Source organism: Eumetopias jubatus, unplaced genomic scaffold, assembly GCF_037043125.1.
Source record: "Eumetopias jubatus isolate StellerSeaLion01/CBP00866 unplaced genomic scaffold, mEumJub1_p1.0 scaffold_1, whole genome shotgun sequence".
Lineage (NCBI taxonomy): Eukaryota > Metazoa > Chordata > Mammalia > Carnivora > Otariidae > Eumetopias > Eumetopias jubatus.
The window spans coordinates 191,993,951-192,007,444 of NW_028274807.1; the positions used below are offsets into that span (position 1 = coordinate 191,993,951).

The window sequence follows — 13,494 nt, forward strand, 5'->3', positions numbered from 1 at the left end:
TTTAAGATTTTATTTATTTATTTGACAGAGAGAGTGAGCAGAAGTGTGTGTGTGGGGGGGGGAAGCAGCAGGCAGAGGGAGAGGGAGAAGCAGACTCCCCGCTGAGCGGGGAGCCCCATGCGGGGCTCGATGCAGGGCTTGATCCCTGGACCCTGGGATCACAACCTGAGCTGAAGGCAGATGCTGAAGGACTGAGCCACCCAGCCGCCCCTCTTAACAATGTATCTTAACATCACTCTAAAACATAACACACGAACCTGCCTCAGTTTTTATAAAAGTTGCCCAGCATTGCATTGGTGGAGTCATTTGGCTCAAGATGGCCATTCCAGACACTGTGTTTCTGACATTTCAGAGCAAAGTTGTTGGGGCAGATCGGCGAGTATTTTATGGTCCTGGAAGCTATGGCAGCCAAGAAAGAGTTGAGTCCACACTTCCTCCCCACTGCTGTGTTGAGCTTTTATTCCCCCCACCCCCCGTCTTGTGAACTGGTGCCAAATGACTTTTGCTAAAACTGAGGTGCTTTCGCAACCTTGGGAAGAAAAGGCAAGAGAGAGGCCCAAGTAGGATTACAGCCACAAATCTCCATCAGACTCATGGGAATCATATCCACTCATGTAAGAAGATTGGGAAGGTAGGACAAAGGGAGTGAAAATGACCAGAAGCTAAAAAGCTGTGGAACGACAGCTGTTGTTTCCATTTAGGGAGACTTGCCAAGTGCCAGAGCACTTGCTCACGTTATCCCAGCTACCCTGCAATGTCACATTATTGCCTTTCACAGATGAAAAAAAGAAAGGAGTTTAGAGAGGGTAAAATTCTTTGTCTAAGGTGGCGAGAAGCCTCAGAACCCATGGGATGGATGACAAGGCCGGAAGTTGCTCTTTGAGGCAACCCTGAGCATCCTCTCCAAACAGGAAATTGAAAAGTAGGCATGTTTTTGAGTCCCCGGAGGCCAAGCCTCAGACAGGGATCCTCGTGGAAGTAATTGATTGGGGGCAGCTCTCAGGGGAAACCTGCAAGGGAGGAGGAAAGCAGGATGGGCCGGGGAAGGAGCTAAGCAAAGATGTGGGTTCAGCTGAAGCCCAGCCTCAGGCTGATCCCACAAGGAGCCCTGGAACATAAATGACACCAGCAAGCTTCCAGCCTTGGAGGCAAGGGGGCCAAGCCTTCATCATACCTGCCTCCCCCCACCCCCAGTCATTGACTGCCAGCTGTAGGGTTGCCAGATTTAGCAAATACAGTTGCCCAGTTCAATTTGAGTTTCAGATAAACAGTGAATAGGATATCCTCATGCTAAGAAAGTGTTCATTGTCTGAAATTAAATTTAGCTGGGCATCCTGTGTTTTGTCTGGTAACCCCAGGAGGTGAGAGGAAGAGAATGGGGCACCACCTCTCAGGCATCTCCTGTCGTCGGAGCGTGGTTCTCTGGGAGAAGGGCAGGTGTGTTTCCTCAGCAGCCAGTCCTCACAGCAGGTGTGGCGGGGGGCAGCAGTCAGTAACGGGGATCTGGGAAGGGGACATTAGCAGCACGTGCTGCAGCAAGGACTCTGGGGAGGCAGCTCACCAGTCAATGGTAAAAAAGACCAGAAGCTCCTGCCCAAAATGATCCAGGGGAGTAGCACATTGGCCTGGTCCCTGCCTCAGCCCCTGCCCGGCCCCATCCCTGGCTGCCTTCTGAGGATGTTTTTGCTTCTTCCCAGTCAGTCCCTGCTTGTGTTGGGGGCTGGAGTGGGAGCCAGGCTATTTAACTTTGTTTCATCCAGCATTTCTGAAATGTATTTAAATGATGGAGGAAGCTTTCCTTACAAGTGACCTTAGAAACTTCTCCCCTAAAAAAAGGCTCTAGGACCCTAGGAAGGGAGAATTTGAGGAAGGGATAACCACCCTGTAATTAAGCAGCCTGTTTCTGGAGGGGCCCAAGAAGTTTTCTCAAAATTCAGAGATCCTTTCTGAGGGATTCAGCAGGTTCCTACAAAGAAGTCCACCCTCACTGTACCCCCCCCTTCCTCTGGAGGCCTCTGCATCTCCACTATGGGAACCTGGGGGATCTGTGGGTTCTGACCTATAAGAGGCCCAAGACATAGAGGTAAGTGAAAAGAACAAGCAAGGGGTGAGGGGTGGGCAACAGTAATGCCCAGCATGACCCCATTTATGTAAAACACACACAAACACACACACACCAATAAACCAGCCGTAGGGGCCTCTCTGTTGATGCATATGTATGTATAAGCATAATTTTTAAACATTCATTTTGTTTTATTTATTTTAAAGTGACAGGGCATTATTTGTATAATTTAATAATTGTCAAGTAAAAAATTGTGAAATAAAAATCAAGACTTGCTCCTAATAGTCACAAGAGGGAGCCATGGACCACACCCATTTGTATGCCTCTCTTCCCACTTGGAAGAACCAACTCTTCCTCAAGGTGCCCCCTCCTGCCCCCCAACTCTTCCCCCAACGCCCAACCCCAAGGCAGGAGAGAGGAAACAGGGAGTGGAGGCCTGCTATCCCTTATCCGCAATTCTGAAATCCAAGAAAAACATGGAAACCAAATCTTTCTTCGTGTGGCACCCAACGCTTAATCTGAACAGAGATGAAGATTTTTATAGATTTTGTCCCATTTACTGTGGATATTCATACATTGCACAGCAGAAATGTCAATGCATTTGATCATATAAGGCAGCCCCAGCCCCCACTGGGGATGTTACATAATCTGTGGTGTACACCCCCTAATACCTTTCTAAAATGGGAAACTTTCTGAATTTGGAATCACATCTGGCTCTTGGAGGTTTGGTAAGGGATTGTAGACCTATACTCATGTCAATAGTTGCCTCTTTCTTGCCCCTAAGAATCCTTCCTTCTCTTCCCATCCCCTGCTGGAGCTTGGACACCCCCTAGGTGTGCCCTAAGGTTCCTGGTCATTGCCTGGAGGATAGAGAGACCAAAGATCCAGCAAGCCATGAAGGAAAGGTTCCTCTAGGAGCCAAGGGAGAAGGGCCTTCCTGTTGCTAAAAGGAGCCATCTGATATCCTGTCCCTGACTAGGCTAGTGATGGTCATGCAAGACTTCATCCCATCACAGGCAACCACAGGCCCGCTTGTTGGTGACCTCCACTCCAGAGCCCCAGGGTAGCTGGTCCCGACTTCAGCAGGTAATGTGAGCACATCTCCACTGCCCCATCTGTGACCACTTCCACCCCGTCTCTACTTTTTTGCCTCCTTTCAGGGATGGAGGGGTTGTACGAACATCATCCAACTATGGCGGGGGGAGAGAGAAGGGGCTGGTGAGAAAGCCCAGTCTGTATGGTTCAAGGAGTGGTGTCGAAGACATACAAAATGAAGGATCAGAAGAGCCAGGCTCCCACCTGTCAGGGGAGTGTGTGTCTCTGTGTGCCTGTGTGCATGGGTAAAAGAGACAGACAGATGGATAGGAGACAGATAAAGTGATGAAACAGATGGGGTGAGGGAGGAGTAGAGGAGAGACAGAGACAGACTAAGAGTTAAAACAAAAACAAAAGCAAAAAAAAATCCCAAACCTGGCCAAAGAGTATTTCAGCAAACATTTTTGGAACAGACCCAGTGAATTGCCACTTTTAATAAAAGACTTCTCAATCTAAGACAGGAAGTCCCCAAAGCAGAAGGCTGGTACATGCAGATGTTAAAATTTGCATCCATCATTTTAGAACAATGTTTATTTCATGAACCAACTAATGATTGTCCTGAGATCGATATATCCAGGGCTTGGGAAGTAAATGAGGGAGCTAAAGTCAGCATTTATACTTAATTAAAACCTAAAAATTTTTCTGAAGGCAGTGGGAAAGCCCTGGCTGGTATAAAGTCCGGGGAGTTGACCCCCTTCAAAGGGAGCCTGAACTTGATCCCAGGCAGAGCCTCGGGCCACTTCTGGAATGGCAGCCAGGAGCAGAGCCAAATCAACTGACCGCTTTTCCAAGCCTGACCCCAAGGGGCAAGAAGCAGAGGAGACCTCCCCTCCAGAAAACTCCTTTGGGCAAGGAACACTGATGATCTGGGGCCCCGTTGGCTCACCTGAGTGTGGTAGAGAGATGAGGGTTATCAACAAGGTGAATGAGCCCTTCCAGGGAGGGCATGACACAAGTCCTGGTTACTAAAGAGACTGGAAGATGAGCAGGCTGTCCCTTGAGGCCCCTGAGATGCTGGAATGTAGGTAAGCTTGTTTCCTACCTAGCAGGAGGCTGGGCACTGGGATAGCCTTAACTATTTGCTGAGTGAACAACTGGGTCACCGTCTTCAGCAGGGGCCTGGGGCGTGTGACCTCAGTGATGGTGGCTGGAGCTGCCCCACACTGGCCTGGTGCAGGTGAGTCAACAGGGCCCCAGGCTCCACTGGAAGTTGGGCCAGAGAGCTCCTGCCTGAACCGGTGAAAACATTGTTTTTGCAAAGTCACCTTCAATCATAAGCTGTCTCTTTTTTTTTTTTTTAAAGATTTTATTTATTTTGACAGAGAGAGAGAGAGAGACGAGAGAGGGAACACAAGCAGGGGGAGTGGGAGAGGGAGAGGCAGGCCCCCCGCCAAGCAGGGAGCCCGATGCAGGGCTCGATCCCAGGACCCTGGGATCATGACCTGAGCTAAAGGCAGACGCTTAACCAACTGAGCCACCCAGGCACCCCTCTATGTTTTTTTTATTTTTAATCTTTTTTAAAAGATTTTTTATTTTTTTATTTTCAAGTCATCTCTACACCCAACGTGGGGTTCGAACCTACACCCCTGAGATCAAGAGTTGCATGCTCCACCCACTGAGCCAGCCAGGCGCCTCTCTCTACTTGTTATTTGTGTGACCTTGGGCAAGATAGTTCACTTCTCCCTGCCTCAGCTGTCTGGCTGTAAAATGGGCACAGCTTAAAAAAATAAAAATAAAACGGGCACAGGTTGTATGTACCTTTTAGGGGTGTGTGAGAACTTGTTACGATGATGCACGAAACATACTTGGAAGAGCATCAGCTGGCCTGACCCACCTTATAATCTCCCAGTACCTTCTGGGAACTTCCTTTGGAAAAAACAACAAGGAAGGTTCCCTGGGATGGGGAATACTCATGTGGCCTCAAACGGAAGGCAGACTTAAACGCACAGGCAGCACCATCAAACTCTTGTGTTCCTTGCCTCAGTCACTCCTGGTGCTGCGTCTGTGCTGGACAAGAAGCCCAGACTGATGGCAAATTGAGAGCTAACCAGGGCCTGGGCCTCAGCTCCCTCAGTGCCTGCCCAGCAGGGTCCATCCTCAGCAGCCCTGACGGCCCCATTCCAGGAAATGGGGTAGTGAGTCTGCTTGTGATTCTCGGGGCTTTCCACTGTCACTTCAGAAACTTCTGGCAGGGGTATAGCTCAGTGGTAGAGCATCTGACTGCAGAAACTTCTGGCAGTCTTTCAGGCAAGGCTGTGCTGAATGACCCTTTTCTTCTCTCCAAGACTGCTGTTAAAGGCGCCACCACATGGTCCAGTGGGCCTTGTTCTGGGGGGCAGCCAGCTGGCGGTCACCGGCAAGCTCTTCGTAATCACAAAGGCAAAACGTGGGGTGCCAAAGGGGAGCTGTGCGTGTCTGCTTTCAAGTCTTCCTAACACGGTGGGGCCAGAAGTGCAGGCCCAAGGGAGAACCACAACAACCCAGTTTTTAGGTCTGTCCGAAGGACTCTTTCATATGCTCTGCTCATGACTTCCCGTTGATGCGTTCGCGTGACAGCAGAGGAGGCGGGGTCTGCATCCTGCCACTGCAGACCCTGCCCACTGTCCTCCTGGTGGGACGGGCAGCCCACACCGCGGCCTGGATGGGCCCAGTGTGGGTGCAATGCAGCGGCGACTGTGGATGTGATCCTCAGCTGCCGTTCACCCAGGGCGTAACAATTCCTGCACCTAGTATGCTTTCCAATTTGCAGGACTTACCCCAGGCTGGAGGCGTCTTCAGCTACCCTGGGCACCGTCCCTCATCACCCAAACCCACCCAGACTGACCCCTGTCCCCAGGACCGCATTAAACTCAGAATTCCTAATGAACATGAAAGACTGGAACAAGCAGTGTGTTTAGTATCTACTCTTTTTTCCATGCCATTGATTTTTGCTCTCACCTGTATTATTTCCTTCTATTTTTTTCTAGGTTTCTGATTTATGATTTTTTAAAAATTTTTTATTTTTAAGGGGCACCTGGGTGGCTCAGTTGGTTAAGCATCTGCCTTTAGCTCAGGTCATGATCCTGGGGTCCTGGGATCGAGCCCCACATCGGTCTCCCTGCTCACAGGAAGCGGGGAGTCTGCTTCTCCCTCTCCCCCTCCCCTTGCTTGTGTGCTCTTTCTCTAATAGATAGACTCTTTAAAAAAGATTTTATTTTTAAGTAATCTTTACACCCAACGTGGGGCTCAAATTCACAACCCTGAGATCAAGAGTTGCACACTCCACCGACTGAGCCAGCCAGCCACCCCTCCTCTTTGCTAATATGTGTACCGAGGGCTCTAACATTCCCTCTGAACACTGTGTTAGCTGCAGCCCGCCTGTCCAAGACATCACATTTTCCTATCTTCTTGTTTTTAAGATCTGTGTTCTGTTCTTCTCTGATAAATTAAAATATAAAGTTTAAGCTATAACTATAGTTTTTAATTTAAACTATAAAATTTATCTCATTTTATTTCCAGAACTACTTGGCTGCAGATTCTGTAAAAAGACTTGGTGGATTCAAGCTCTGAGGATTTTTTTTTTTTTTTTTTTTAAGTAGGCTCCATGCCCAGCATGAAGCCCAGCACACGGCTCAAATTCACAACCCCGAGATCAAGACCTGAGCTGAGATCAAGAGTCGGATGCTTAACCGAGTCACCCAGGTGCCCTGAAGCTCTGGGAATTTTAAGGGCTCCTCAGTACAACAGACAAGGGTCAAAAGGAACAGTCTGATGACCTGCCTTTTGTTTCTGATATACAATTTCAGCTGAATAAAAATGACAAACATGATTTTCTTAAAAGAAAACTAATAACTCATCCAAATAAGGTCTTCCAGTGCCTTAGAAGAAGCCTTACGTGAAAAAACGCTTCTTAAAGCTAACAGGAAATCTGCCAACGTTGTACTTAAATAGGAGCTTAGGAACAGAAACCATCTGCATGTTGCTGATCTAGATTTATTAAATTTATTTCATGTCATTGTGGTCACTTTTACAGCTGTTTAGACTTATTTTCAATCACATGACTGTTCACAGAATTCACAGAATTCATTAACAAACTAGTATTTTTACACCCAAGGGTCTTCAGTAGCGCAGCAAGATAGAAAAGATGCCCACGAGGTGCTTGTGTGTGGAATCCAGGTCTGATTACAGAACATTATTGCTTCATTAGTCCTATTTTAAAAAATAATCGCTGATTCCCAGGAAACCCACCCTGTTCTTCGTACGGCGACCGTTGCGGGCTCCCTCATGACAGGGCTGACGTGTAGGGGCCCATCAGCGCCCCGACCCGTGCTCTCCACTGCTCCGGCAGCTAGGGGGCCACAGATGTGGGACCGCACCCCTCCTCGCGGGCTAATATCGTTTATAGTTTGCATCTTGCTCCCTGGTCTTGCAGCTGACAGACTTGCATTCATAGGGGCCTCTACATAAAACTTAAACTAGACATAAACAAGAAGGGCTCAGCAGATGGAGACTAATGCTCCTAAAACAGCCACTGACCATGCAGGGGAGAACATCGAAGCAGCAGAAAAACCTCGAGTCTCAGTCTGTGAAGGATGTTTTAAAGAAAATGGCCTCGGTGATTACGGTCCCAAGGCAGCCGCTTTGCAACACGACTTGAAGACTTCTGGGTAGATCTCTGGCTAGGTTTTCTTAACTTTGTCTCATGTGAGTTTCTATATTGTGAAAAATATCTTGGAGATTTCCTTGTGGCCCCCAAAGCTCTGTGGATCTGTCGGGACCGGGGACAGGGGACTGGCCTCCTCAGGGACGCCGGCACTCCGACCACGTCTGGGGCAGGATCCCTGAGAAATGGTGGCCGTGTCTGATTCTGGAGATGGGGGTGGATGCTGTGTGTGAGTGCAGGCTGCAGGTGGGGTCTCAGTCCAGCTTCTTGGTGTTGCCTGTGCTGTGCACAGCAGCTAAGAAGTCGACGATGAGCTTGGCCGTCTTCCTGGGCCTCTCCATCACCACTGAGTGCCCACAGTTTTCCAGAAGTTCCACCTGGCAGTTGGCGATTGACTTGGCCAACATGTCGGCGCCAGACACGTCGAGCACCTGCAGGACAAGAGAGGATGCTAGGTAGAAAAGCCTCCGAAGCCCGTGTGTGTTCAGGGGACCAGACGCCGGACCAGGCCTGGCAGAGGTGATTTTTAGGACCAAGTTACTTCAGTGTCAGGGCACGTGGCTCGCTGACAGGAGTGACTGCATGCCTTATTCTGCAATTTGGTGCCCAAACTTGTGTGGTTGCCAGCATTACTGAAGTGGAAACACACAGTCCCTGCCCAGGAGGAAGTTTTTCGGTCTGGTAGGGAAGCCAGACTGGTCAGCAGATGAGGGCTCTGAGGGTGGGGAGCATCCTGGGAGCTGAGAGTGCACAGGGGAGGAGGATTCGTGAAGAGGGGGGCAGGTCACGGCAAGGGCAGGGGGTGGCAGTTAACCTGATGCTGAGACAGTACGCAGGGAGCGAGGATGGCGTGGTGGAGAGATGGGGGCTCAGGCCTCCAACTGAGGGCAGTGGGGAGCCACGGGGCTGTGTTAGGGACGGACATGATCAGGCTGGACTAGAGAAGGCCAGCTCTGGGAAGGGCACACATGGAAGACACAGGAGGTGAAGGCGAATTATCCCAAGCTGGGGGAGGTGGGAGTGTCTCCTTGAGGGTCTTCTGGGGGTCCCCAGAGCTGTGTGACCACGGGCCCTGGAGTTTGTGAATAATGAAGAATGCTCTTCCGATAAGAAAGGCACCACTCTCGAGGGCTGACCCTTTCCGAACAACGCACTTAATCTGTCACCTGGGTTACCTTGCTATTTACACCCATCCAAGGTTTCCTCCCCAACACCATCCTATAGCGTCAGATTTGCATCTGTTCCCCGTTTGTCATCGCTTTTACCTTCAACTCATCCTGCACAAGAGGACCCCTCCTCTCATCCTCAATGCAAAAGCAAGACCCCCAACAAACTCATGTGCTGTCTGTGTTTGAGTTCCATTCTGGTCAATCCAGACCATTAAAAACCAAGATTTTCCACCTGGGAAGTTGGGGGTCGGGGGCAGCATGCCTCAGCCAAGGCATGGAGCACGGAGCATAGCAAAGCACCTCCCGGGGCCACAAATAGGAGCAGCTGATGGGGGGAGCTTGGTGAGAGGGGCACCCCGTGAAGGAATCAGACACCTCTGCCTGCCCCGCACTCACAGGGAAGGCTGCTGCGGCAACTGGGCAGAAATAAAGCCCAGCTTCTGTAGAAAAATCCCCGGAGGAAATGCAGGTGGAGTCAACAGGTCACAGCATGAACACTGAATGTCTATCCTGCAGAGACGTCAGAACCCATAGCTCAAGAATACCCACATGAGCCTCTAGCTCTGACACTGTTACGCTGGTCAAATCCAGCACTCCCCATGGTCACTCAGACATATGGGAAATAGCCAGATGGACCCTCATGAGGTACGCACATCTATGGGAACCAAATCAGCTATTTCTTGGGCAGGACATTCATGTAGATGGTCAAACGATTTTCTTCCATCCCATTTCGGGCCAGGGCCAAGACTAGGGTGACGGAAGTGAGGCACTTGCCTTGGGCACAAAACTTAAGCAGCCTCCAAAAAACTCACGAATTAAGATGAAGATTTTAATGCAGTATTTAAAAAAATAGACATTAATGCAAAAAGATCCACCATGAACAAAATATAAAAATTATAAAGACAGAATCCAACCCTGCACTCACATGATCGACCTCACACTAGTTCAAGCTCTGCCAGGCGTTATAATGGCAGGCAGACTAGAAGTTGCTGGAGCTCAGGAATCCTGTCTGTCTCGGTGCCTGCTGTATCCCCAGGGCTTAACACGGCGTCAGGCACATACCAGGTGCTCAATATAAATCTGTTAGCTGACTTAAATGTATAGGCCATAAGTTGGTTTGTCCCTTTGCTAGTGTATTTACTTTCTTGCTTGCTTGCTCACTCACTCATACTCTGGGTCTCCTGCATCCTAGGCACTATGGGGGCAGGATGAAGGGACCTTGTATATCTGCACAAGGCCCCCCCATTCTGGTGGACTAAACACAGAGGGGAAATACTTGAACTGATGTGCAGAAATCTCAGGAAAGGCTGCCAAGTTCAGTTGTGCGGGCTGTACACTGCCCAAATTCAGTGGGCATGATTCATGTAGACAACAATGTGCACTGCTATCCTGCAGCTGTACAGCACAGTGGCTGACCTACAGGGGTCCAAAGAAGAGGGAGGCTGAATTCAGCCTGGAAGGCATGGGGTTGGTGACATCAAATGCTGACAACAGAGCAGAAAAAGAGCCAGATGTTTGGGAAGCAAAAGGCCATAAAATAAAGGGCCCCCAAAGCCTTTGCTATTTGGATTCTGCACTGGAGATGGTCCATAGAACACAGAGAATATCTGATCATATTTATAGTAGGCCCATGGAATGTTAGGCTCTTTTTTCAGAACAAAATGGACTTCAGAGTCCTGGAAAAATTCTGGATCATAGGCAGAGGCCAACTTTCCGAGGCAAAGGACACGAGTAATAAATAATAAATAACTTATTTTCTTCTCACTGGAGAAAGATCACCCTCATGTGTGTTACTTCACGTGAATCTCACATCACCCCAGTAGTAGAAGAAACACCCAGGATTTGGAGCAGCTGAGTGGCTTGCTCAGGGTCATGGCCTGATAGAGGGCAAAGGCAGGGCTGGAACCCAGACTTTCAGAGTCCAAGCCCAGAGATCTTGCTTCTGCATTGTCTCTGCAGGGCAGGGTGATGGGTCCTTGCCTCTCCTTGCTGGTCCCTGAGAGCCCCAAATCACCTTTGGGATTTTTAGACTAGAGAAAGGCCTTCATTGTTCTAACTTGATTTCTGATCAAATAACCCCCTGCTGGCCTACTCCATGTCCGCTTCTCCACTCAGGTGCACACAAAGCTCCTTTTAGTCCCTTGGCTGCTGCAGAGGGGAGCAAAGAGCCCTCCCTCCTCTCCATGCCCACATCCCTGCACTGTACATCCTCAGCTGTACCTGGTCAGTTGGGGAGAGTTGTACACTGACGCGATCATCCACCCCCACCCCACGCGCACTGGGGGCACAGTCCTGCCTGCTTCTCCACACGGGTCATCCTGGGCCTTATAAAGGCTCCATTTCTCATTGCCTCTTCTTGCTTTTTTATTTTATTTTATTTTATTTTTATTTTTACTTATTTGAGAGAGAGAGAGACAGAGAGCATGAGCAGGGGGGAGGAGGCAGAGGGAGAGGCAGAGGCAGGCTCCCCGCTGAGCAAGGAGCCCAATATGGGACTCGATCTCAGGACCCAGGGATCAGGACCTGAGCCGAAGGCAGACACCTAACGACTGAGCCACCCAGGCGCCCCTCTTCTTGCTTTAAACTTCAGAAGAACTTTGGGGTGCCTTCGGCTCAGGTCATGATCCCAGGGTCTTGGGATCGAGTCCCACGTTGGGCTCCCTGCTCAGCAGGGAGTCTGCCTCTCCCTCTCCCTCTCCCTCTGTACTCTCCTTCTCTCTCTCAAATAAATAAAGTCTTTAAAAAAGAAGAAGAAGAACTTTGAGAGTAAGATGACTTCTAAAGAACAACTGCAGGCAAGAAAGGAGCTTCTGGGATACAAATCAGACTCTCTTTGGAGGGTCTGTTATTGCTGTGTCCCCCCTCTAAAATTCATATTTTGAAGTTCTAACCTCCAATACCTTAAAAGGTGACTTTATTTGGAAGTAGGGTAGCTGCAAGTGTAATTAGTTTAGATGAGGTCATACTGGTGCAGGGTGGGCCCCACACTCAATATGACTGCCACCCTTACAAAAATTTAAACACAGAAAAAAAAAATTCAAACACGGAGACACACGGGTACAGGGAGAACGCTGTGTGAGGATGAAGGCAGACGGCAGCGTGACACATCTATTAGCCAAGGAACACAAAGATTGTCAGTAAACCGCCAGAAGCTGGGGAAGAGGCATGGTACAGATTCTCCGACAGCCCCCAGGAGGAACTAAATTGCGGACAACTCGGTCTTGGACTTCTAACCTCTAGAACTTTAAGATGATCAATTTCTGTTGTGTAGGCCACCCAGTTTGTGGTACTTTGCTATGACCGCCCCAGCAAACTAATACAGAGCCACCTAATAAAACCTATTAAAATTTTATTATTTAAAAAAATTTTTTTTTCTAAGTGAGCTCTATACCCAACGTGGGGCTTGAACTCATGACCCTGAGATCAAGAGTTGCATACTCTACCAACCGAGCCAGCCAGGTGTCCCCAAAACCTATTACAGTTTTAAAATGCACCTGCTCTTTGACCCAGTGAGTCCACAATGAAGAATTTACTCTTCAGGTACGCTCTCACACTCCCCAAACACACATCTATGCTGGTGTTCACTGAGGTATCGTTTAATGGCAAAAAACTGGAAATGACCTAAATGACCATCAGTAGGACACTAATGAAATACACTGTGGCAGAGCCACATAATGGACTACTACGCGGCTATTATAGAGGATAATGTAAACTCTGGAGCAAGAATCATTCACAGATGGGTCAATTGAGGGGGGAATGTTTGGTAAGGAGCAGGATCTTTCAAAGTGTCTCCCACAGACTGCTTATCAGTCACAAAGGGAGACATAATACCTCTACAATGAAGAGTGAGACAACACCCTGACCAGGCAATCAACATGAACCTCATCAGGGAGGGGCAGAAGGACACCGTGTGTCCCAGGATGTGCTATCTTATCACTTATGAGCTATTCTGGTGCTGGTCTATAATCTGAGTTTAATCATGAGGAAACAGCTGATAAAGTCAAATTCGTAACATTTCATAAAATGACTGACCTGTACTCTTCAAATATCTCAACATCATGAATGACAAAGCAGACTGGGGTCTCAGTCCACAGTAAAGGAGACTACAGGGCCGTGACATGTAATATGGGACCCCGGATTAGATCCTGCTTCAGGGAAGCAGGAACATTCTATGTAGCTCCTTACTGAAATAACCGAGGAATTTTAATTTATTTTATTTTATTTTATTTTATTTTTTTAAAGTAGTCTCCATGCCTAGTGTGGAGTCCAACGTGGGGTTTAAACTCACAGCCTTGAGGTTAAGACCTGAGCTGAGATCAAGAGTCAGACACTCAACCGATTGAGCCACCCAGGTCCCCCGCCCATGAATTTGGAATATGGGCGTCAGATTAGACAAAAACATTGCACCAGCGTTAAACTTCCTGAATATGACAACGCACTGTGGTTAAGTGAGAGAATATTCTTGCTATCAGTAAATAAACCCTGAAGTATTGGGGGTAAAAGGGCATAATGTAAGCAACCTACTT

The 13,494-nt window shown here is 48.7% G+C and overlaps 1 protein-coding gene across 4 annotated transcripts in view; it reads right to left on the reverse strand.

Moving 5' to 3' along the window:
• Positions 1-7,113: 7,113 nt before the first annotated feature.
• Positions 7,114-13,494, reverse strand: part of ABHD6 (abhydrolase domain containing 6, acylglycerol lipase) — a 49,531-nt gene continuing 43,150 nt past the window's right edge. For all 4 annotated transcript variants that reach the window (XM_028110443.2, XM_028110445.2, XM_028110442.2 and 1 more), the window contains exon 10: positions 7,114-8,230. In XM_028110443.2, the coding sequence (XP_027966244.1) occupies positions 8,054-8,230 (177 nt within the window). In that variant the 3' untranslated portion in view covers positions 7,114-8,053. The remainder of the gene's footprint in view (positions 8,231-13,494) is intronic.